General features: G+C 31.5%; 1 protein-coding gene and 1 pseudogene across 3 annotated transcripts; both read left to right on the forward strand.

The window, feature by feature from the left end:
- The first annotated feature begins 13,022 nt into the window (after nucleotides 1-13,022).
- Nucleotides 13,023-16,573, forward strand: LOC111375390 (B3 domain-containing protein Os01g0234100-like). 3 transcript variants are annotated; one of them, XM_022998209.1, is made up of 8 exons: nucleotides 13,029-13,227; nucleotides 13,381-13,565; nucleotides 13,781-13,873; nucleotides 14,294-14,328; nucleotides 14,413-14,578; nucleotides 14,883-15,089; nucleotides 15,173-15,263; nucleotides 15,638-16,573. In XM_022998209.1, the coding sequence occupies exons 2-8, from the start codon at nucleotides 13,383-13,385 to the stop codon at nucleotides 16,366-16,368; spliced, it is 1,506 nt and encodes a 501-aa protein (XP_022853977.1). In that variant the 5' UTR covers nucleotides 13,029-13,227; nucleotides 13,381-13,382; the 3' UTR covers nucleotides 16,369-16,573. The 3 variants fall into 3 exon arrangements, with proteins under 3 accessions (XP_022853979.1, XP_022853977.1, XP_022853978.1); XM_022998211.1 differs by having other exon boundaries at nucleotides 13,023-13,565; nucleotides 15,698-16,573; XM_022998210.1 differs by having other exon boundaries at nucleotides 13,030-13,565; nucleotides 14,297-14,328.
- Nucleotides 16,574-21,861: 5,288 nt separating this feature from the next.
- Nucleotides 21,862-23,708, forward strand: LOC111375399 (annotated as a pseudogene).
- Nucleotides 23,709-26,551: the final 2,843 nt, after the last annotated feature.

Raw genomic sequence — 26,551 nt, forward strand, 5'->3', positions numbered from 1 at the left:
TTAATTTATTATATTTTTTTTTTTTTTTTTTTTTTTTTTTTTAATTAATGCACTCAACTCGAACTACAAATTCATCGTACGTGTCATTAAATGTTAGATTCAATTAAACGTAGAAGATGGAACAAAAAAGTATACGTCCATACGTACACTATAAATTAATGAGTCGAGATTTGCTATTCTTAGGGGCCTGTTTGGGAGTTTTTTCATCGATTTTGAATTGCACCATTTATAAAGGGTTGTAAAAAAATTATCATTTGTCAGCCTTTTTGAGTATCGATTTTGGATGATTTAAAACTCATAATACACTATAAATGATTGTCCTCATTCAGATTTTGACATTTAACTATGCTTCTGTTTGGCCCCCATTAAATTACATTCTATTTTTCTCTCTTATTTTCAACCACACAATCTTCCATAAAATAATATTATACGTAAATTAAAAAATTTTCCTTCTTTTTTAACCATTGATTTTTTTCAACAAAACATTATTTCTTTCATTTTCATTATAAAAAATGGGGATCAAACGGGGCTATATCGTCTTGAAATAGTGAATAATAACACGTTGTTTTAAATATGATATCCCTTGTCTCGTATTGTCTAATTTGTTGCTATTCTCTATTTGAATAAGAAACATTGTTTTAGTACTTATCCAAATTTTAAAGAAAGAAAATGTTATTTTAAAGAAAATTTCAAATATTCAAAGAAGAGCAGTTTTTATAAAGTCAATAATTTGGGTTCAAATCTTATTGGGGAATTAGGGTGAAATTTCAAAAGACAAACATAAAAATACAACCCCAACCGTTTCACACTCCGGGATCATCTATCATCTTTACATTTAAAATAAATAAATAAATAAATAAAAATCAAATAAACTCCAAAAAAATTGGTTCAGCCTGTATTTTACATTTAGCTCCTATTTGGTTCAACTAAAAAATTGGATTATAAATTTAAATAATTAATTTTAATCATATATTTCATAAGGTTCGCAATTTTTTAATCACACATTTCATCAACCCTTACTAAGAGATACTAAAATTTTGCTTCTATCTAAATCCAGCAAGGGCGTTCTCCAATTTCAATTGTAGATCACGTGAATAGTGTTTTTTTTTTTTTTTTGGTCAATGGCTACGAAGAAAAATGAAGCATCTTATGTCCTTTTAAGTTCATGGTTAATACGAATTTTTTAAATTTACTTTTGTATAAATTCAATTTCAAGGACATATTTTCTCAATAAAATAATTTTATACGTTGATCCGTAAATTTTTCTTACTTTTTAACAACGTATTCCTTAAAAAATATTTTTAATAAATTCAACATCAAATATAAGCAAAGACAAAAGTCTTTATACTTATGGGACACAATATTTAAATGGCACGACTATTGCGCCATGTTAACTTTATGTTATTTCACTCTGTATTGTTAAATTTAATATGAACAATATTACACCATTGATTTGACAATTGATAACAACTTTACCACATATTGTAAAAAAAAAAAAAAGGAAAAGTCTACTTATAAATAATTTTTGTACATAGGGTATCCTCACTCCTCACATGGGATGAGCATAGCCCTTAAAAATATTACTTAAAAACATTTACCCAAATTTGTTCGCAGCTCACCATACGTTTTTTTTTGCATATTATGTTCATTTTTCATATAAATTAAAATCTAAATTTTTATTATAGTTAAAGTCAATAATGAAATTTAATCACATATTTTATGGAACTGACGACTTGTCAATCATACATTTCATCAATTTTTATCAAAATTTATTAAAAATCTGATTTTAATCTTCACTAAACAAGGGCTATGTAATTATATTTTATCATTATTTTTTTGAATCAAATTTATTATAGAAAACTTTTGACATTTAAAATTGATTAATATACAATGTTCAAACTATCAATTTTTATTATATTAAAATTTTTTGAATCAAATTTATTATAGAAAACTTTTGACATTTAAAATTGTATAATATCTTTGCTTCTCTCTCTAGAAAATGGTTATCCTTGACTAGTCATTGCTCATAATAGCAATGCATACATATATTGGAAGCTTCCTAAGTTAATGATTTTTATACAGTTTGGCTTTTGACATTTTACATTATTGATAGAATATCTAAGAAAATATAGATTTGACTTGTGAATTAAAAAAGGTATCTAATATAGGAAAAGTTGCAAAATATACCATCTATATAGAGTTTATTCACACTTTACAAACCGTAGTTTTAAATTTGTATCTTGCTTACTACTATTCTTTATTAAATGATAACGAAAGTTACATTTTGTTGAAAAAATTACAAACATATCATTATAAAATACAAATTGTTAAAATACAAAAATGATCCAATTTCAGAATAACGAGTCCCGTCATCTAAATTACATAGCATTTTCTATTTTTAAATATTCTTTTTCATCTAGGAAAAATACATTTTACAAACATCAAGATTTCTAGTAATTAAATTTTGAAGAATAAAAAAATTAAAGATAAAGTATATAAATTGTTACATAATTAATGTATATATATACGATATTGTTATAAAACTGATTTTTATTTAAAACAAATTTTTATTTATTAAAAAAATTTACTATCAAAATATTTTTAAAAAATAAAATGATGTATCTATGATTGCTCATATTTCATTCTTAAAATGACTGTCAAATAATATAACAATATCGTATCATTGTACCTAAGGAAAATGAGTTTTGTAATTTTTTTTGTAATTTTTCAATTTTTTTATAATGCATAGTTAAAAATTTGGTGAAATATCAATCTTGTCAATCAAGATACATAATTAATGTATATATATACGATATTGTTATAAAACTGATTTTTATTTAAAACAAATTTTTATTTATTAAAAAAATTTACTATCAAAATATTTTTAAAAAATAAAATGATGTATCTATGATTGCTCATATTTCATTCTTAAAATGACTGTCAAATAATATAACAATATCGTATCATTGTACCTAAGGAAAATGAGTTTTGTAATATATATATATATATATATATATATATATATATATATATATATATTTATATAAAATGCTTATTTAAAAAAAATATGGAAAATTTTTGTGTTTATATACTGAAAGAATATTTGGTTGAAAATGAATTTAACTTGAGTCTCAATTTATTGATAATGAAATTCCTCACATCAATAAATTAAAAGGACACAAGAATCAATATTCACAAGTTCCTCCTTATTATCCACAACATAGTTCTCCATATTTACTTTTCGAAGAAAAGTCAAAATTCCGAAAGACATATGATGGAGATGTTGTTGTTGAATGGAATATTGATGGTATAACTTAATATCAAATTGTTCAATTGATGTAAGCCATGGGCATGTGCTATAAGGCTTATGGTGGTAGAGGAGTTTCATTAAAAATCGCCACTAGCAATTTGGCCATTGGATTTACTAGACAACTCAAACAATGGTGATTTAATTACCTCCTTCAGGAAGAAAGAGAAAAGATTCTTGATGCTATTACTGATAAAGGAGAAAACGATAGCTTCATTACTCTCATCTTTAGTATTATCAAACATTTTATTGGTAATCCAGCGGATATACTCAATAGACAATTTGATATTCTTATGAATCTCAATTATCCTAAACTTCAAAATTTTCATTGTTTCAAAGACATGTTTTTAAGTCGTGTCTTACTTAAAAGTAAAAATCAAGATACTATTCCTTATTCCTTATGCAGATCTTAGTTATGGTAAAACATCAATCTTGTCAATAAAGAAGGCTTAGCCCTTTGTAATGATCTCAAACTAAAAGCCAAATTAAAATCAAAACAATCTAAAAGTCATAAAGAACTAGGATTATTCTATGAACAATATTGTTTTGAGAAGATTGTTCCTCATTGAAAAAGAAAAATTTTCCTTCTAATATAATGAGAAGATCTTTTCCAAAAGAAAATAATTTTCAAAAACCTAATCCAAAAAATATTTCTAAAAGGAGATTTTCAAAGAAAATATTTTAAAAAACTTCCAATGTTACTTGTTGGAAGTGCAAACAATCTAGACATTATACTAATAAATGTCCTATGAAAAGAAAGATTAATCTTCAAATTGGTGAAGATATTAAACTTGAACTTCTCAATCTTATCAATTCTAGTTCAGAAGAAGAATATGACTATGAAATTGAACAGGTTTATCAACACCAAGAAGATTCAGATATTAAAACTAGCTCAAATTCAAATTCAAATTCAAATTCAAATTCAAATTCAAATTCAAATTCATCCTCTTCTTCAAGCCAATGTAAAGAGATTTGTGAATGTAAAAATCATAAACATTCTTACTAAAGAGGAAGAACTTATTCAAGCTATAGTTGAGAAAATTGAGAATCCTCAACTTACGAAAAAAAATTAGTTCTCTCTTACCATCAAAAACTACAGTTGAACCATTTAATATGTAAAGCTAAACAAATTGGTTTAAACCTGAATCTTCAAAAACATCTAATTGTGATAGATCAGAGATAAAAGAGATGAAATCTCGAATTTCAACTCTTGAACGTCAAATGAAAGAAAGACAGATGGAAGTCGTACTATTTAAAACAAGAGATTTAGAACGTGAATATGATCATAAATCTCCTCCATCTTTCGTAGGTGCTGAAAAATCTCATGCCTACCATTCAAATTCTAACTCTGAAGACGAAAAGGTTAATGTTCAACTTCAAAAGTAGTATTGCAATATGACCATTATCGTCAACAAAAGAATTCAAATTTACCTATAGAGTCCTTATAGATTCGAGAGTTGATCAAAATGGTTTCAGGGAAGAATTAATGCCTACAAAATATTTTGAAAAAACTACTGAGAGTCTTTATGATGCCAGTAGGAAAAAAACTTAATATTTAATATAAACCATCAAAAGCACACGTTGGTAATTTAAATATTTGTTTCAAAAATATATTGTATCTCGTATTTAAAAAAAGAAGTAATTCTTGAAACTCCTTTTATTGCTCAAATATATCATGTTCCAGTAGATTCAAGGGGTCTTACTACAAACATTTGTGGTCAATAAATATTTTTCGAATTCACAAATCCTCCTTACTATAAAGATGTAAATTCTTAAAAAAAATCGTCTATTTCAAAAATCATTAACAACATTAATTTCAACAGAAATCATATTCAATAAAAGGAAAATTTCTTAAAGAAGAAATTATATTTCGTATGATTGAAAAACAATTACAAAATTCTTCAATAAACGGAAAAATTTCACAATTTCAAAATGAAATTAAAAGTGAAATATGTTCTACTATTCCCAATGCTTTTTGGAATAGGAAGATACATATTATCTCTCTTTCATACAATTTTGATTTTCCCATTCAAATGAATAAAAGATTACTTGATCATTGTTTCAAGAAAATCAAATATTTACTTGATGAAGGTCTTATTCGGCCAAGTAAATTACCATGAAGTTGCTTTGCATTCTATGTCAATAATTCTATTGAAATTGAACGAGGTGCTTCGCGTCTTTTCATAAACTACAAACCACTTAATAAAGCTCTCCAACGAATAAGATATCCATTGCCTTTAAAGTAAGATCTTTTAAACAGATTATTAAAATTGTTCTTTTCAAAATTTAATATGAAATCAGAATTTTGGCAAATTCAGATTAAAGAAAAAGATAGATACAAAACTGCATTCAATGTTTCTTTTGGACAATACGAATCGAATGTTATACCATTCTGTATAAAAAATGCTCATTTAGAATTTCAAAAATCCATGAAAGCTATTTCAATCATTTTCAAAATTTTATCATTATTTGTATTTACGATGTTCTAATTTATTCAGAAAGTATAGAACAACATTTTAAACATTTAAATACATTCATTATATAGTCAAGAAAAATGGATTAGCAGTCTTTGCTAAGAAAGTTGTTCTTTGTCAAACACGTATTAGGTTTCTATGTTGTAAAATCCATTTAGGAACCATTACTCCATTCCGAAGAAGCTCATATTTCACCAACAAATTTTCTGATTAAATCTTAAACAAATTTAGTTTGCAATGATTTTAGACCGTGTTAATTATGTCAGACTTCGTAAAAAACATAAGGCTAATATGTGCTCCTCTTCATGAAGTCACGAGCATACTTTAGCAGTAAGAAAAGTTTAAGACGCTATCAAACGACACTAGTGCCTTTACTCACAATTGATGATTATATTCAAAATTCCTATGGATCCTCCTCTAATTCTCATAAAACAAAACCCCTTATCCAAAGTACTCCTTTAAGCAAGAAAATTCCAGAGGAAAAACTTTCAAACTTCAAAAAAATCATTTTGACAAGTTCTGAAAAATTACCAAATATTAAACCTACAAAATCCCTCCATTACCTTACTAAACCAATTAAATATCCTTTTTTTGAAATGGAAACCTCATGGACCCATAGATATTTATCGCTTGATGAATGCCTGAAAGATATCTTACCCCCTCAATTCTATTTTATGCCAAGAAATATAAAAAAAGACTAGAGCTTATTATGAAACTATCCTAATTAAATTAGGATCAACCATAATAACTCATACGCCAAACTCTCAAAAACCAAATTATATTGATTTTTCAAAAATATCATTTCAAAGGGTATTCTTTTACGAAGATTGGTGGCAACACCCATGGGAAGAAAAGTGAATGAACTTATCAAAAGATGATGCATTCAAAACCTATTTTAATTATTTTGACTATAAAGATGCCTGGTTCAATGTTTTTTTATTTTAGACTAGTGACACACTCCTGATTTATCCCTTTTCCATCAGGCTTGTTATACAAAATTTCCAAAATGGTCTCAAACTTGATTCGACCATTTTGATCTAGACAAAATAATTTTGCCCAATCTTACTTGTCAAATGTTCGAAAACTTCGAGAATGAGGAAAAAACAATTTTAAAGCCTCGAGAAAATCTTTTATTTCAATTTGCACTACATCTCAAAGTCTCGTGGATGTTCTGCTGGAATTTTCACATTATTCAAAATACAGATTCAAATTTTAGTGTCAAGAAGATTGTTAGAAGATTCAAAATTAAATGGTGGTTAGATTTTCATGAGACTAATTGTTGTCCCAAAATTGATAGGTCATGGATTCAAGAACAGAGAAATATCGGCATCACAAAACTCTCTAAAAAAGATCAAGAACAACAAGCTAATTTCCTCACAGAAAAATCAAGGCTTCTTACCATACTCAATCAATGCAAAACTCTGGAAGAATTGACAATTATTTTTGAAGAAATTGCTAATTTAGTCGAAGCCTCTTCCTAAAAATAAAAATCTATTGATGACTCTTCTCAATCAGATTTAGAGACAGATTATGCTCAAAGTAATGAAGACGATTATTATGGACTAGATATCGATGAACTAATTGCAAATGAGACTCAAAAAAGCATTCAAAATGATTATATGAACTCAGTTACTTGGATGAATACAAAAATTATCGCGTTCATAGTGTAGGGAATGTACTATTTTAATTGTGTTTTAACGGGAGATAAAACATCTTCGAGAAAGTTTAGAAATCTTATATTTTAAAGTTCTTAAAATTTTCAATTTTTTGATCTTCATTTTCAATCTTGTGTTATCAATCTTGCATTTTCAAATCATTCAATAAAATTATCTTCTTCAAAATCATAGGTCCGTGATTAATATCTATAATCTCTATTACTCTTCATCCCTGGGGCTCTTTTATGTAAATTTACTTAAATAAACATATATGAAATTAAATAAAAATATATAACTCTAAATTCATCCACTATCATTAAATTCTCTTAAATCTTTTTAATTCTTTTAGAATTTGTGTTTAACTAAAACCTTAATAGATTAGAGAAAATTACCTAAAATGTATATTCAGAACTTCAATAGACAAAGAATTTAATAAAACAATGAAAGGAATGTCATTGTTAGAGAAAATACATACAAATATAGCAATACATGAAGAGGGTTTTTGAAAATGTATTGGGAGTTTCATGAATTTAGTAGGTTTGATGAATTTGAATCTAGTGTTATTATAAGATGATTTGCTTAATTTATTATGTTTACTTGTGTTTGTGATGATTTATAATTTGATTTATTGATTTCTTTTACTGATGAATCTGAGAATTTCTATTGTGTTCAGTAAAAGATAATTGTTGTGTTTAGTTTTAGAAAAAAAAAGTGTTTTATTCTCTGGCCCAATCATACTCACTATGATTGTCTTTGTAGTACTAAATTCTGTTATCTTTATGAGTAGTATAAATTCCTATTGAGATTTGAGAACTTATTCCTCTCTTCTTTGTTGAACCCCCGCTTTGCTCAGGGCACTTTGCATGTGTTAGTGTGCACAAGTTCTTCTTCGCCACAATAGTAACTGCTGTAATGTAAAGCTATTGCAATAATAGAAATAATTGTTATCTCAAATCACTCTACTTATTTTCTTAACTCTTATCATTTTTTTAATCCTTTTCTCAGAAAATAAAATTACAAGACTATTTCTTCAAGAACAATGAATTTTCTACATGGCTGAAAGAAGAGAGGAAAATATTTTTCTCAGATCTTTCTTCCAATTCTGCTCGTGATCTATTCAAAGAGTTTATCATTGAATGGAACAACAAGGAGCTCAAACCCTAATACTATGATGGCATTGCTGTTGCATAGGGCCTACTCTTAGAATTTTGAGACCCTAGGCAATGAAATGAAGCCCTGTCCCTAAACATAATTTTTTACAAGCATCAATCCAAGAAGCAGGCCAAGAATGTGTTTGGTTGAGGAACATGACCCATCATATTCAATCATTATGCGGGTTAACTTCAACAAAAAATAGCCAACAATTTTGTATTAAAACAATGCAGCTTATATTGCACAATTTAATTGAGATTATATTAAAGGTGATAGGATGAAACATATTTCTCCAAAATTCTTTTATATGCAAGAGCTTCAAAAGAATGATGAGATTGATGTCTAACAAATTCGCTCAAGCGACAATGTGGCGGATCTATTCACAAAGACACTATCGATATCTACATTCAAAAAATTGGTTCATGAGATTGGAAGGTGTCGACTCAAAGATTTTCAGTAATCAACATCAATAGGAGTAGCCGTACTCTTTTTCCTTCTATTAGATTTTATCCCACTGTATTTTCTAGCAAGGTTTTAATGAGACAGCATTTAATTTTAATACTCCAAAATAACTTTACTCCTTTCCTTCATTTAATTTTCTTGTTCCATTGGATTTTATCAAACAAAGTTTTAATGAGACAGATATTTTGTAATATGTCATTCAATGGGGATTGTTGTAAATAGTAAATTTATTAGTGAATGACAATTGTACCCCTGGAACCTTTAAAATTATTACTGTTGTATCCTTGATACTTCCCTAGAAATATATGGCTTTGGTTTTTAATAAAACACACACAAGTCCATTATTTTTATTCCCTCTTCCCTTTTTCTCTCTTTTCATAACAAATATTCAAAATTTTTAAAATTTTAATATGGAAATATATAAAGTGGGATGAATATATATAAGAATTGTGGATGTAAATATTGGCACCCACTTATAATTATAATTTTTTTATGGAACAATACATATCTAAGATGTTGAATAATACAATTTCAAAATTATGAAATTTATTTTAAAATTTCAAAAATAAGGCCATGATTAAATTTTATTAATTAAATAGATAATTAGAAATATTTCATCAATTAAATATATTAAGATCATAATATTATATAGCTTATGATTACAGTTACATACTAGATACAATCATAAATCACAAATTTTATAGGTTACAAATTATCAAATCAATAGATCACGTATTATTTTCGTTCACAAATCACAGATTTTGTAGGTTACAACTTATTTCACAGTTAAATTATCAAATTAATTGGCCACAATTTAATAAATTGTAAATCACAATTACAAAATTAGTCGCAGTCTCACATTTTAGGTTTCATATTATTTATTGATGACAAATTATCTAAATAAATAATATAAATATTATTTAACTAAAATTGAAAAAATGAAGTTTTATCATAGAAAGACAAAATTAAAAAAAAATTAAATCTAAAAAAATATTTATAATATGAATAAAACAATTGAGAAATTTTAAAACTATTTTAAAAAATATATATATATAATAAAAACAAAACAAATTAAACAAAAGAAAAAAATGAGGAAAAAATAGGCCAACTGTAACGGCCCAAATAGTAAACAATCGGCCCTAATCGACTGTAAAAAAGGACCGTGGACCCAATTCGACTGTTTACAGACCCAAATCGAGGCCGGCTGTATCTTGTCAGAAATGATAAGATACCTAAATAATGAAGAACACAAATTCACAAAACATGTAAAATGAAAAACCAATCTCTTATCCCACGAAAAAAACTAACCTTGTTGAAAATAATGATCGAGTTTTGTGGTGATCGGCATTAGGTAGATTGTGAGGTTGTCAACTTTGACCAAATCCTGACTATAAAGACTGTGCGATTTTTTTTTTTCTTTTTTCCAGTCCTCTCCTATCTTTGTTGAAGATGAGGGCAATTTTGACAAATGTATATAAAATTTCTATTTTAATTTTTAACTTTTTTTTTTAAATGGTCAAAGGCCATTTCCGATAAATGGCCGGTTCCATGTATTTCTTCGATTGGAGGGCGAGAATGATTTAGATGATATAAAAAATGTGTTTTAATTTTGAGCTTCTTGTTACTACATGTGGCGGACAGAGATAATTTTGTATTTTTTCATTTTCGAATTGTTTTAGATGTATGAATGGATTTTCAGACCTTCTACAGGAGCATATATTATTGTTTTGGCGAGACAGCCGTTGTGTTCGATTTAAATATTTTTTTCTAAAATGAGCTACTTTCTAAAATGTTTTCCCTTGGTAACCTATGCTATATTCTTCTGAATAAGAAACACATCTGAGTCCAAATGTGATTCTTTTATTTTTCTTTTGTAATCATTCCAGCATAGGATAAGAAACAGATTCTTTTCATGTTCTATTAAATTCTATGTTCATATAAGAAATTATGCGAGCTCATGCAAAAATTTGATGTAAAGTCTTCTTATCTTTCTTTATCTAAATTTACTGAAAAATCTTGGTATTTAGTGTTTTCCACTCTTTATTATACAATCCTTGTCTCGGTGCGTTTCCCAAGGAAAAGAAATGGTGGATTGTTTAAAAAAAAAAAAGGAAAAAGAAAAAGGTTGAACTTCAATCTTAAGGGCTCGGACACCTCGCCCCTAGTACTTTGTGAGGGAGGTAGATCGTGGGATTTGTCCCAACAAATTAGGAAACAAGAGTTGCCTGTACACTCGCCTACAAGGAGTCCAATACCATGTTTCAGGAATCGAACCCCCACACTACGGTTGCCAACAAGGCGTGAGATAACCTCTACTAAGCTATACCCCAAGGGGCATTGCAAGGGTTGAGGGTGAAAAGAGTAAAAGCCTCAGGGAAAAGGGGTATATTCTCTTGCGACTTCTGAGGATTTACTCTTTATATACCTTTTTGGAGATTCAAATGGCGTGTTAATGTGTAGAAATGTTTTTAATATGTTGAAGCTCATAGTTCAACATTTCTTATATGGTCAACAAGTTTTTGAGTGCTACTTGTACTTTTGAATGCATGCATTCAATTCTTTAACTGATGTGCCGAGTGCCGACTCATAGTCCTGAATTACGCGCTCGGACTTTCATTTACTTGAAAAATATTTCTCACTTTGTCAAGGTCGTAAACATGATAATGAAACAAAAGATTTTCGAGGCTCATGCAATCTCTGGTTCTCTCTGCTAATAAAATATGATTTGAAATTTGAGTGCAAGTCATTTTATAAATGAAGTTGTCATCATTTTCGTTGTTGAACTTTTATCGCTCTTTCTACCTCAGGCTCGGTACCTGAAAGGAAAGAGACTAACGGAACAAAAACCACATGTTTGAAGATAAATTTTTCAAAAAATTTTGCCTGATAATTCAAAGAAGGTACAGGTGAATAATTTAGATTTGTCTTTTGATCATAATTCCCTAATTTTTTGTGCGCAAGATACCATCTACTTGTATAGGAATAGTTTTTCTAGCATTTTCGATTAGGTTTGAATGGTACTGAAACTCTATCTGGTAATTTACACATTAATTAAAAAAATAGAATATAAATCATACATCAAATTTTACCGACACTCACTTTCACAATGTTGATTTTGTATACCATCGTACAAAAAAATTGAGTATCTATAGATTAACACGTTCTTTTTCAATTAGGGTCATTTGGTCTTAAATGGGTGTTGATCTCGTTCATAGGAAGGTCGATTTTGACCAATTCAGTTAACCAGTTTTAGATAGTGTAATGTAAGAAAATTGGTGTCAAGTAAGATTCGAAACTATCTATTTGAAAGCCATAATCTTTCTAGGTTTATTCCTTTTTATTTTTGGAAAATCAGTTTTTATATTATATTGTTACTATGTCATCTAAAAATCTCATGTTTGAAAAATGTTTATAAATAGTTTCTTGTTCCTAGGATCATAATATTTACACGTATGAGGATACGTGATACTAGGTGTATATACATGTCATTCACCTAAGAGATGCACTGAGACAGAAGTAATCAAGCCGATCTCACAAATGGAATGTGGGAATGAAGAATCCACAATGAGACTTGATAAAAATAACCCCGAAATAAAACTCGGATATATCACCTTAGAGGGAGTGGAAGCACCATGTAGCTTGACAAGATAGAGGCGATTCAAAGGGAGAGTTTCGCTTGTAAAAGGGAGGATTTCCCTCCCATTTGAGACATAAAAAATAGAAAAAGTTCAAAGATAAATAAACAGTTAGTCATATTATTTTTATTTCAACCACACCGAATCCCATGAAATTTTAATCTTACTCAAAAAATACCTTGTAGGTCGATTAAAATGTGTCGTATCACCATTTACTATCAAGACAATTCAAATTATAATAAATACAAATGAATGATAAATACATAAATAATACTTTCAGCCTCTCAAAATATGTGAATAAAGAAGAGATTTGAACGTTCTATGAACACGAGCCACAAGAGATGTTGATCGAAATAGTCCAATCTATCCAACAAGGCTGCTGATATTGAAGTCACCACTGACTTTGGTATAACAGTCCACGAATGATACGAACATGGCACCACATTATACCATCTGCAAAGGAAACGACCATATTTTCTGCTTACACTTTCCTCCAACCCGCACCCGCTGGGGTCTCTGTCATTTTTCCTTATAGTCGTCAGGTATTCCAATACCCCCGCAGGGGACTCTTTCATTTTTCCTTCTAGTCTTCAGATATTCCAATACCCGTAAAACTTACTTTACTTGCCATTTCCCCACTTAATCAGTTCTTTGCCCCTTTTCTTCCATTATCCGTCTGGGTTTTTTTCTACAAGTGATGAGACTGAAAATAGTGCATCAAAATCAACAAAATCGTGTTGGTGATGATCGAGAGATGAAAAAGGAGGAAGAAATGGAGCATACCCATGTGTGTATTAGGCTAGAGGAGGAGTCCACGAAGGAGAATTCTTCCCCTCTGAACCCTTCACCCATTTCTGTAACTGACCCTGTTCTTGCTTCTGTAAGTTTGTTTTTGCGCATGTTTATAAATAGTTGTGGATTCATGTTTATAAGATTTGACAATTTTTTATGACTGTCAACCTAACACAACCCTCATCGGGGATGGCGAACATTCGAAGATTTGCGCGTTTATAAATTTTAATAAGAAGATTTATGCTGTTTAATTATGTGGATGAATTTGTCCAATTGACATTAGATCTGGTTTAATTGTTTAAGGGTAAAAGGAAGAGGAAACCAAAGGAGATAAATGATGAGATGTCGCCCATTCTAAGGCGGAGGAAGAAGCCCTCCACGTCCAAATCCAAAGATGTAGCTTCTCTTTTTTATTTTTCTTGTTTTACATTTTGCCTTTAGTTTTTTTGCGTGTTTTTTCTAAATGCCCAAAATCTGTAAGTAGTCTTGTTACATTGGAAATTTGGGACAATGCTCGAATCTGGGTTTTAACGATTTGTTGAAATGGCCTTAAGAAATTAAGGATTTGTGGCTCTTTGTTGCTTCACACTACAACACACTAGCTGCATGTTCGTGTCTTCATGTTAGAATTGACATTTATTTTTAGGGTGTCTCGTTGATAAGCATTTTATACATATAGATTAACCTTGTTTATGATGTGGTAATTCCACATCCAGACTTCTTTGATATTTTGGCAAATGGCCTTGTTTATTCGTCCTTTTACACAAAATATTTATGTTTATATATATGTAATGTCTGAACATGACATTTGATTAGCAGGCGAAACGAGATAGTTCTGGGACATTGATAAGGTTAGTTCAGTTCCAAAAATAACTTTTTCTGGAGAATTCTGCATGCTTACTTTTGAAAATGACCTGCTACATCACTTGAAACAGTAATGGACATTCCACTAATGATGGGTCAAGCAGTGCAGTGACTCCAGTCCAAGTGAAATCACCGACTATGATTCGAGCAGAGGAGTTTCAATCGAGTTTAGGGAATGAACACCCTAACTTTTTGAAGACACTAGTTAGATCACATGTTGCAAGTTGTTTTTGGATGGTAATGATCTTTTCAGGTGGATCTGATTATGTTTAAGATGTTTACCTACGAGTATATTAGTACATTTTAGAAGTAATAAACTAGTCAAAGCGCGAATAAGTTACTTATTTTGACATTAATAGAAGAGTTACTTATAAAAGACTACATTTTTTTACTCAATAGTAAGCTATCCAAATATATTAGGAGACAAGAAGTTACTTAAAAGTAACTTTACTTTTTCTAAGCTTAGCCATAGATGCCCATTGGCAACATGGGAGTGTCAGATGCATTTTGTCTTTTCTTTTTGACTACCATTTCTCTCCAGGGCCTTCCTATGCCATTCTGCAAGTTATTTTTGCCAACTAAGGACACTACAGTTACTATTGAGGATGAAAACGGTGAAGAATTTGGAGTTAAGTACATTGCAAACAAGACAGGACTAAGTGCTGGATGGAGGAAGTTTGTTTCTGGAAATAAATTGCTTGAAGGAGACGTTCTGATCTTTCAGCTGGTTGAACCGTGCAGATTTAAGGTGATTTCTAGCAGCATTATGTTTTCTTTACTGGTTTCTTCATTCTACTTACTATAGCAATACATGCAATATTTCTTCTGTAGGTGTATATAATCAGGGCAAACAATTTAACTGAAGTAGATGGTGCTCTTAGCCTTCTAATACTGGACTCTCAAACTAAACAAAGTGAGGCAGGTTAGTAACTGATCTTGGTATTTTTTGGTTTCAATTGAGTTGCTGAACTTGAAAATTCGTTACAAATTTACAGTTTCGCATTTTGTTCATATCCATTAGTTTGATTAAAGGAAAACCTAATGCCACCTTTTCTATTAATCAATCTAACGAATATGTATGGAACGTCCAAATTATAATTAAGTTTAAGTTTAGTGAACAACATGAAAAAATTCAGTGACCACCAATGTATTTTACCCTTAGGGTAAAGGATGACTGAACACACCTTGCCATTTTCTGTTGGCTTCTGGCATCAATTTGCTCCATTATCTGTTCTCTGCTATTTTTTATTTTTATTTTTATTTTTTCTAATTGTGAAATATTATCGAACAATAAAGCTGAGGGAACAGCAGATGTAAAAATCAGAAAGCGTCGTCCAAAATCTCTACCTTTGACAGTTGTGCAGAAAAAGAAACAAAAGGCAGGTAAATCTGGGCAGCCTGAGGAACAGTCTGGAATCGATAGTGACGAGGTTGCCTCTGAAGTTTTTGGGGGTTCAAAGTGTTCTGGATCCTCCATACATTTTAAAGACGTTAAAAGCTTCGAAGAATTCCACATTGTGGTGAATGGGGTATGCATTGACTCCGAACTTCCTGAACCTGTAAGGCGAAAGTACTACGAGCTGTGCTGCAGTAAGAATGCTTTTCTTCACGAAGGACTTCTCCCGGGCCTCTACTGTAAGTTAGTAGCTGGTATGATTTTCGAAGTTGTCAACACTGCCGATGCTATAAAAGCTTGCAAACTAACAACTCCTCGGTCGGATTTTGAAGTATGGGAAAAGTCGCTTAGGTCTTTTGAACTTTTGGGGCTGAATGTTGGATTTTTGTGGACACGTCTAGGTAAACTGCTGAAGTTGGCATTCGATTCTGAAGGTGCTGTAGATGCAAAAAAATACTGGAAGGCTAAAACTGAGCGAGCTCGAACCGAAGATGAGATCAGAGATCTTGAAGCGAAGCTTGTTGAATTGAAAGAAGTATCCGTGAAATTCGATGCTGAAATCGAGAGTTTGAAATCAAAGGCGGAGAGATACGAACTTGTGTTCCAAGAAGAGGTAAACGCTCCATGGTAGTTTTCTCGACAAATATATAGCTAGTTATTCTGTTAGTATTTCAATCGAAATCATGCCTAGGAAAAAAGGAGCAGAGTATTCCTTAGCTCTTTTCTTGATTTTGGAAGAATTTTCATTACATTTTGAAACTTAAAGTGAAGATGACTGATTTCTGTTAATGAACGTTTTGATTGTTCTAAAGTTGGACTTTGTGTTATTTAATTCATTGAAATATTGTATTGATCATCAGCATTTTTTACTAAGCCGTAAAAGTTTCTTATAAGTTAATAAGTTTTTAATATATAAATTTTTTTTTTTTTATCGGCTAAAGTGAGAATTTAAATACATTTTTTATGGTCTTCTAAGCTCTCTTTGCTGTTAAAAGGGGGAAAAAAAGTTTTAAAACAGCTTATTTACTTAAAAGTAAAAAAAGAAAAAAGGTAATTTATTGAAATGTATTTGGATATTAAAAGTTGTTTAATTTAGATTATCAAATACTGTTACGATATTTGTTGTTGTTGTAGTGAATGACTTTTGTCGAGTTTAATTTACTGACTTTTGTAGATTTTACATACTTACGAAGATTTTCATATAGCCTTTAAATTTTTAAGGACTTCAATAGATTTTGATAAACCTTTATAGACTTATAAAATATTTTCATAAACATTCATTAAAATAAAAGATTATTGTTTAAAATCATTAGAATTGTTGCAAATTGAAGCAAATAAGAATACAAAATAATAAAGGAAACTATCAAGTGAGGAGAATTAGGGAGAAAATATTCTTACTTTTGACATAAAGTGATTCATACATATCGAAATATAACATGTTACAAGATTAATGGTAACTATATATACAAGTTTGTAACTTATAGGGGCTGTGTACATTTCATAAACAATATGCTTGGTTAAAAGTTGACATATTTAGTGAAGGAAAAATAATGTACTATTTTTGAGTAATTGGCATATGGTTCAATATTGCATGTGTTGGATAATTAAAGTTCTTGTACAATATAGTATATATTTTAATTGTACTAATAATCAAGTAACATTTTCTATCGACATCTTCTATTTGAGACAATAATTGTGATGTATGTATATTTAGTCTTATTGTTTGTTTGAATATGGTACACTTGTGTTGACCTCTTTTTTGTCGTGATGACGTGGCCAACAGGTAACATCTTCAATAAGTGAGGGCTCAAAAATATAATTTGATCCCAAATAGACGAGAACTTACAAATTGCCTCGAAAGATTAATATTGTATTTATTTGTTAAAATTTCTCCAGCATCTCCTCTTTAATATGGACTAAACTAAACTATAATATAATACAATATTTCCATTACACATAATGGCAATAAAGAGAAATATAATGTGTAGAGGATCTATCATGCATCATAGTAAATAGAGGCAAACCACATGGGGTCAAATGACCCACAAAATTTTTGTTTTTTTTTTTTCCAAAAAATAATTGTTTTAACCCTTTATGGCTTACTTTGATGCACTCATTTCGGGATGAGAAATGAAGTCGAAACATGGCATCCTTAATGCCATTTTGAAATGCTTATGGCCTAGTTGTTTGCTCGTTAATAGCATGTGAAACGACCGATCATAATAAAAGTTACGACGCATCAAAGTAGATCGTTCCAAACTAATATTTTGAGAATTTCGATAATATGCTAACTTTCAAAATTTGCTGATGATCGTATAATATTCAAATCTAGAAATTTCCTGCATCATCTAGAAGCTCGTTTCGAGAACTATATTATAGTTATATTGAATGATCCAAATGGATATTTACAAGAGTTAAATATACATTAAATGTACATCTTAAAAGAGCCATTTAACTCGTCATTTCTTTAAAATTTTCAATTATTTTATTAACGTTTATTATTTCTTAACGATAGATTTTTCAATATAATTTACATCATTTTATTAGGAAATTTACATGGAATATGACGTTAAATTTTAGGATCGTTACGGATTAAATGTAATTTGAATTACTTTCGCATTACTTTTGCATTAAATTTAAATTTTATTTACTTTCTAGATTAAAAGTGAATTTTATTTTAATTCATTTACTTCCTACATTGAATTTGATTTACTCGTCATCAGCTCAACATCTCTTAATAAAATGGTAGAAAAAATTACACAAGTATTAAAATTCATTTAATAATATTGATAATAATATAGTCATAAGACGTTTTCAAAGTATCAAAATGCATGGTAACTTATTTTCATTAAAATTATATTGTTTTTAAAAAATTACACTTTAATTTTTGACCCTACAACACAAAAGCTCTAGGTCCGCCCCAGATAGAAAATATAATATGGAAATGGTCTATCATGTATCATAGTAGATCATATACTTGCACAGCTCAATGTAACATTATTGCTAATGTTAAACTAGTAATAGTGAAAATAGTGCCATGAGTCTCATGACATGCTAGTAGTAATTGTCACGCCTTCTGGTTTGGTTTTAGCTCCAAATCATCACCAATGTGGGAGCCAATTGAGTAAATCTATTAGGCCCACTCTCCCTCCACACCAACTTCCACTAATCGAAGAGACTTTTCGTCCTATCCAAGGCTTTGCGAATCATTTATGGCCAAAGTCAGTTAGGAGCTTCAGAGTCAAAATATCACTTCCATCACCCTAAGCGACTTAGGATCTCCTCAAAACAAATTTTAATGATTGATTGAGTTGAAAGTTACCAGCCACATTTTACAGCATTAAATGTTGCCGTAAAAGCCGACACCTAGGGGGAAACATATTCTACCCTTATTATCAACTAACTAGACCGCTGAAGTGCTTGCGGCCTACTCACCACGTTAGAAAAGGGCATAAGCAACTAATGGCATTCTAGTGTGTAAGAGTTATCTACATGGAGCTATCATTTGTTGGCCGAGCCATCATGACAAAAAAGGTGGTCAACAACTTGTATATTTCAAAGCAAGGATTTTTTATTTTTTATTTATTTAATTTTTTTAGGTGGAGAACCTACAAATCTTTTGAAGCTTGCAATCAAATTTCTAAAAAAGTTTGATCAGTTGATAAAATTTTAACTAGTTTTAGATAAAAACTTAAAAGGCCTTGATCGAATTCCCCAAACGTTTTAATTGTATGGAACTCTTAAAAAGTCCAAGTTAAATGTAATTTTTGCCATTTTTAAGCTTGGCTAAACATGCTTAGACATTTCTCTCGATTTCTTAATGTTTGATATAAAGGGTGTGATGTGACTCCCTAAGATTGATTCTTCAAGTTGTTTCTTTCAAGGAGGTCGTAAATAGTACAAAAATATAGGAGCCCTCTTTTGGCAAAAATACAAACAAATTCATAATAAGTTTGGACACCAAATTGGTCACAAACCCACAAAAAATGGCCACCAGTTCGAGGATTAGAAAATATGCAGATACAAACTTACACATATCGGCATTTCAGCTATGATCACACGCCGTCTCACTTGCACATCAGATTCGTATTTTATCAAAACCATGACAATTTCGTACTATTCATAAATATGAATCGACTGGACTTGAATCGACCTATCTAGAAGCTTATCACAAACACCAGGGTGAAAATCACGAAAGGAAGAAGGCCGAAAGAAAATTGAATTACTTCATCCAGAGTATATAAATGGTGAAAATGAGAGAGGAATTCCAAAGGGTTGGAGTTTAAAACGAGTGCCATCGCATACGAATAGTATCTGTGGGCACATTAGTGTTTCTGCCTTTATCCCAGTGAGTATTGGAAGGGCTTCGCCATTGAAATGGGATCATACCGAGAGATGGATTAAGAGCCCGGTCTCATGGTGCATTTAGGACTTCGATTATGCAGCCTAAAAGGCAGTTGAGGTCGAAGAGTTGCCACTTATGATTGGAGTTTTGGTGCCTAATGGTTTGTCCATTGGTTATGACGAAAATCGAACTCTGTGAATCCTTCAAGAAGCATGGTTCGGTTGACTAATATGTAGGGATATTTGGACGTGTTTAGTAATTCTTAATTGTCGAGTTCACAAGGTATGAAAGAAGGAACTTGACAGAAGTTAAAGACAGAAAGTCGAAATCACTGCCTGGGAGAACTTGCAGCAGCCAAAAGCTGAACTGCAATTCGAAAACTGGAGGTTCGAATAACATCACCAAAATTTAATCAAAAGCAAAATGTCATTGTTTTTTCATGTTAACATAATCAATATAGAAAATGAAGCATAGAAGAGTGGAGAGTAATGAATAAAATAAGCGGAGCAAACTAAGTTAAAATCTTGTATATTCTACTGCTTAGTACAGTGTACCAAGCATATCTGGGGATTTAGAGGAATTTCTCAATCGCTCGCTCTCTCACACACACTTGCACAAATTCATCATTGATCTATTGATTTCACAACTATGTGAATCGTGACAATTAATAAAGTGAGTTTTTAGTCAAAATCGTGCCCACAAGCACTAAATATTTACTTCTAATTTTATCCTAATCTAGCTTCAATTTAAATTTCTTTAGTAATTAATTATCAAATTTAAGTGTTTATGTGTCGAACTAAATTATACTAATTTAATCTAATTTAACGAGTTTGTGGAGGGCTTTTTAGGATTTAGTGGTTAGGAATTAAGATTTCGCTTAGATTATTTAACATTCATCTAATCCAATTTTATTTAACCGATTTCTCATATGGATTAACGATAGAATTAATCAATTTTAGTTAGTAATATATTAGGAGCAAAACTAACACTATTCACATGCTCAGATTAATTATATAAATTCCTACACATGCAAAAGCATTCAATTTTAATAATCGAATTATAATTGCATAAGCTATAAAAGTATCTTTCAATCTCTTGTCAAAACATATGTTACTTATTTCACGAATTAGATACATATCTCTCTCAGTCTCAATATTATCCTTGAATCATGTAATTGACGATCAATCAATTATAATATCACTTTGACCCACAATAATTAATAGACAAACAAATTGGCATGAAATCTATCGAATTAAACAAATGTCAATCTAACTTACATAGTCCATCCTGACAACAAGCAATTTAGCTAATCATAATATTGAAATAAAATATGAAAAAATAAAATAAAATATCGGGTTCAATTCAATGATTGAAGAATTAATCCAAGATTTTCAATTCTTCCTTGATTGATTGTATATATCCTGATCGATTATGTTCTTCAATCTCCAAATCCCCAAATTTAGGTGCAAATATTGACGATTTATGTGTTTTGATGTATAATTTCAACTCAAAATGTAAATCTAGTTTCTCCCCTTTTATTTGAAAGCAAGATCCATATTTGTATACCTTAATTTAGATATAAAATAGAGTTTCAAGAACATTGAGAACCATGATTGTGGTCAAATTAGGATTTCCTAAATTTCTGAAAATATTTTTTTCATGTGCAAATTTGATCTCTATTTCTACATTTTTGATCCGATTGAGTCCTTGGATATTGCGATTGAGGTTCTTCAGCTTCCAAACTTGATTCTTTACTGTTGTGACTGAGTTTTGATCTAAAAACTTGTTTCTGTTCGGGTTTGTCGTCACCTCAGCACTCGGCGCAGCCTTGGCTATGGTTACGTCAACTATAGCAGCCCCCAGGATGAGGCACGGGCTATGGAGGTTTTAAACTTCACTCCTCTCAATAATAAGTCAATTAGAATCATGTATTCTCATCGGGATCCCAGTATCCGTAAAAGTGGAACAGCAAATATCTTTATAAAGAATTTGGACAAATCAATTGATAACAAAGCATTACATGACACATTTTCGAGCTTTGGGAACATTCTTTCCTGCAAGATAGCAACAGATCCTAATGGCCAATCAAAAGGCTATGGGTTTGTCCAATTTGATAATGCAGAATCTGCACAAAATGCAATAGACAAGCTAAATGGCATGCTTATTAATGATAAGCAAGTGTATGTGGGACATTTCCTTCGTAAGCAGGAGAGAGAATCAGTATCAGACAGGACGAAGTTCAATAATGTCTATGTGAAAAATCTGGCAGAGTCTACTACAGATGATGATTTGAAGAAAATTTTTGGTGAATATGGAACAATTACTAGTGCTGTTATCATGAGGGATGCAGACGGAAAGTCAAAATGTTTTGGGTTCGTCAATTTTGAAAATGCCGATGATGCTGCAAAAGCTGTTGAAGCTCTAAATGGGGCAAAAATTGATGATAAGGAGTGGTACATTGGCAAAGCCCAGAAGAAATACGAAAGAGAGCAAGAACTCAAAAGTCGATTTGAGCAGAGTGCCAAGGAAGCTGTAGACAAATATCAAGGAGTTAATTTATATATAAAAAATTTGGATGATAGCATTGATGACGGAAAACTGAAGGAAATGTTTTCGGAGTTCGGTTCAATTACATCATGCAAGGTTATGCAAGATCCTAGTGGAGTAAGCAGAGGATCTGGATTTGTTGCCTTCTCTACTCCTGAAGAAGCTTCTCGAGCACTTACTGAGATGAATGGGAAAGTGGTGGTCAGCAAGCCATTATATGTTGCGGTTGCGCAGCAAAAAGAAGAGAGAAGGGCTAGGTTACAGGCCCAGTTTTCGCAAATGCTGCATTTATGATGGAATTACACGAGTCATTCGCCCAAACAATAGATCAATTGCTGTTAATGGATCCAATTCCTCCAATTAACAAAGTATTTGCTTTGTTGGTGCAAGAGGAGAACCAAAGGAAAGTGAACATGACAGTAGACACTTCTGGTGTTAATGATTCGATGGCTTTCTATGTCAAAGATGAAGCTAGGAAGCCAAATGCAGGATCTAGCAAATCTCAGAAGAAAGAAAGACCAGTTGCAATGCCACCTTCGATTGCTCCGCGTATGCCGATGTATCCTCCTGGTGCTCCGGGCATTGGACAGCAACTATTTTATGGGCAAGCTCCTCCTGCTATGATTCCTCAGGCTAGATTTGGTTATCAGCAGTAGCTCGTTCCTAGAATGCGTCCTGGTGGATCGCCCATGCCCAACTTCTTTGTGCCATTAGTCCAACAGGGTTAGCAAGGTCAAAGGCCTGGTGGCAGACGAGGTGCTGGTCCTCTACAACAGACGCAGCAACCCATGACACTGATGCAGCAGCAGATTGTTCCAAGGGGACGGATGTATCAATATCCTCCTGGTCGTAATATGCAAGATGTACCCATACCTGGTACTGCTGGAAGCATGCTTTCTGTTCCATATGACATGGGTGGCATGCTTCCCCGTGATGCCGCTGTACCACAGCCTATGCCTATTACTGCTTTGGCCTCTGCCCTTGCAAATGCATCGCCTGAACAACAGAGGACGATGTTGTGCTTGTTTGAGACCATACAAAGCTTTCTTGAGCTTGCAAACATACCCAGAATCATGTGAAACACCAGGAGGGGGTGCCATATAAACCTCTTCTTGAAGATCTTCATTCAGGAAGACATTTTTAACATCAAGTTGAGAGATACGCCATTGACGAACCGAAGCTACTGCAATAAGAGTACGAATAGTAGTCATTTTTGCAACAGGAGCAAATGTCTCCTCATAATCCATACTATACTGTTGAGAGTATCCCTTTGCAACCAACCTAGCTTTGTATCGCTCAATTGACCCATCAGAATTAGTCTTGATCTTATACACCCAACGAAAATCAACAACACTCTTACCAGAAGGTAAAGTGACCAAATCCCAAGTACCAGTCTTATGCAAAGCAGAAAGTTCCTCATCCATAGCTTGCTGCCAAAGAGGATCAAGAATTGCCTCTTTATAAGAAGAGGGTTCAGAGAGATAATGAATAGAAGCTAAAAAGATAAAAAAGGATGAAGAATAACAAGAATAAGCAAAACGGATTGACGTAGAGGCGGATCCATAATCTCAAACGGAGCTTGAGGGACCATAGGAGAAGAGGATGCTTCAGGTGTGCCGGAGAGTAAAGTGTCAGTACCTGTGGAATGATTAGTATGAACTGGTTGTAAAGACAACGGGGTAGGAACATGAGAATGGACATTTGAAGTAGTAGGCTCCTGAGAAGACAACTATCAGGATTGTCAGAAAAAAGATCTATAAGAATAAGATCAGATCTAGTCAGACTATGAGTAGTGGATGGAATAGAAAAGAAAGGTATATGCTCGATTTTGATTATTAGAGGATTGCTTAGAAGACACTGCTAATACAGAAGGATTAGAAGCAGAAAGAATTCCATTTTCAGCATAAGACTTAAGACGTATTCTTCAGCCAATAACTCGCTGACAACTGAGTCAATAGAAGGAAGTGGAGAACGATGCAAAATTGAACCTCTGAGTCCTTCAAAATCACTCTGAAGTTCCGTAAAAATTGTACCAACCGTTGCTGCTCTCTACGAGTAATATAGGCAGCACAAGCCTTTAATTTCGTCAATTCTGTAAGGGCCAATTGATCCCAAAGATTTGTCATAGCAGAATAAAACTCCTGAATACTCATATTATTTTGATGAAGAGCTTGTATATCATTCTCCAATTGATACTGTTTTGCAAAATTTGATTGAGTGAATAATCTTTGCAGATGATCCCAAACCTCCTTTACTGTCTCATACTTTGCCAACTCTCTACCTATAGAATGCTCCACGGAGTTGTTAATCCAAGTAATGATTTTTGAATTGTTTGATTCCCAGGCATCTATCAAAACAGCATAACCCTCATTGGTATTCTCAGGTTTCACAGAAGTTCTACTAATGAATCCCCACATCTTTTTACCATTTAGAAAATTTCTCATAACGTAACTCCAATACGAATAATTCTTTCCATCCAACCTCACACTCACAGACTGAAGCGAATCGTCTCTTTCAGTAGCCATAATAAAAAAAATACCAGATTGCAGAAATACCAGATTGCAGAAATACCAGATTTAATAGATTGCAGAAATACCAGTTGGATCCGCGAAAGCTGTGTTTGAGATTAAGTTTTGTCCCATGAAATCTGGCTCTGATGCCATGTTAAGCAATCCAAAGCAAATAAAGAAGAAAAATGAGGAGGTTGGGGTTTTATTGATACTACGTAATTAATTGAATGCTAAAAGATGGTTTAACCTAAATACAAAGAGAATATATATAGGCTAAACAAAGGAAACTAAAAAGGACTATTCTACCCTTAATAAATAATAAATAATCCTATGTTTCTTAACATTGATGTTGTAAAATTGCTTAGAAGGCTGGTTTAGATGTGAAAAACTAACGTTCTAAAGCATTGGGACATCATTTTGAGACGCAGGTTTAATCGCTCTTTTGCTTTTTTTGTCAAACGTATTCAAAAGCCATAGCAAGCTCCATAGCTACTTGTACTAACACCTTCTTCGAACAATTCTCTTTACGGATGAAAGTTGAAATGAAGATATCAGCCTTATATTCAATATAATTTATTAGATTCAAAACACAAGCACCCATGGCCTAATGGATAAGGCGTCTGACTTCTAATCAGGCGATTGTTTGACACCCATGGGTCTGTATTTAATTTTCATTAAATAATTTTCTTGTTTTACGCTTCTTTATTTTTTTTATTTGTTATTATTTTTTATTATGTGTAGCCCGAGACATTTAATTATGAAAATGCCTGGCATACTAGTGAACCGTGTCATGTTATTTTATTTCAGTATTGCTTACAACATACAAAGTTCAATTACGAAGCGATATAATAGCCGTAACGAGTGGATAAACCATTAGGCATCGACACTCTAGTAGAGTAAGTGGTTAACCGGCTATCAAATTCCTTATACTATATTCTGTTGGAAAATTTTTTGAGTAAAATTGTAACAACGAGAGGTTTCAATTCTCCAGAGGTTACAAAGTGATAATAGCCATTGTAACATAATTTTGTTTTAATACAAAATTAATTAAGGAAATTGAAATCTCCCCCATCCAAATACTATATATGAAGGTGTTCTCCTCCTTTTTCCGCACACCAAACTTCGAAATTTCTCTAAGTTTTTATAACAAAATCGAGAACATTAAACAAACTTATTTTGATGTCGTAGTGCGTCCAACAGTTCATCACGGAAAAAATGACTCACTAAACAGGAATTATTCTTTCTTTATTTTCAAAAGTCTTGTTTTTAGTAGTTTAGATAATTATTTTCTAGCTTGGGGATAGAATTGCGAACATTCTTATTTTGTCTAAAGTAGCAACGAGGTACTAATAAGCTACTTTCAACTGTTGTATTTTGGGAGATAGGCACCATTAGTTTTCTTGAACCATAGT

The sequence above is a fragment of the Olea europaea genome, unplaced genomic scaffold (genome assembly GCF_002742605.1).
Source record: "Olea europaea var. sylvestris unplaced genomic scaffold, O_europaea_v1 scaffold1372, whole genome shotgun sequence".
Lineage (NCBI taxonomy): Eukaryota > Viridiplantae > Streptophyta > Magnoliopsida > Lamiales > Oleaceae > Olea > Olea europaea.

Coding starts and splice junctions, on each gene's coding strand:
- LOC111375390 (XM_022998209.1), top strand. CDS start 13,383: ATGAGACTGAAAATAGTGCATCAAAATCAACAAAATCGTGTTGGTGAT. Junction 13,566..13,780: donor CTGACCCTGTTCTTGCTTCT/GTAAGTTTGTTT, acceptor TAATTGTTTAAG/GGTAAAAGGAAGAGGAAACC. Junction 15,090..15,172: donor TTGAACCGTGCAGATTTAAG/GTGATTTCTAGC, acceptor TTTCTTCTGTAG/GTGTATATAATCAGGGCAAA.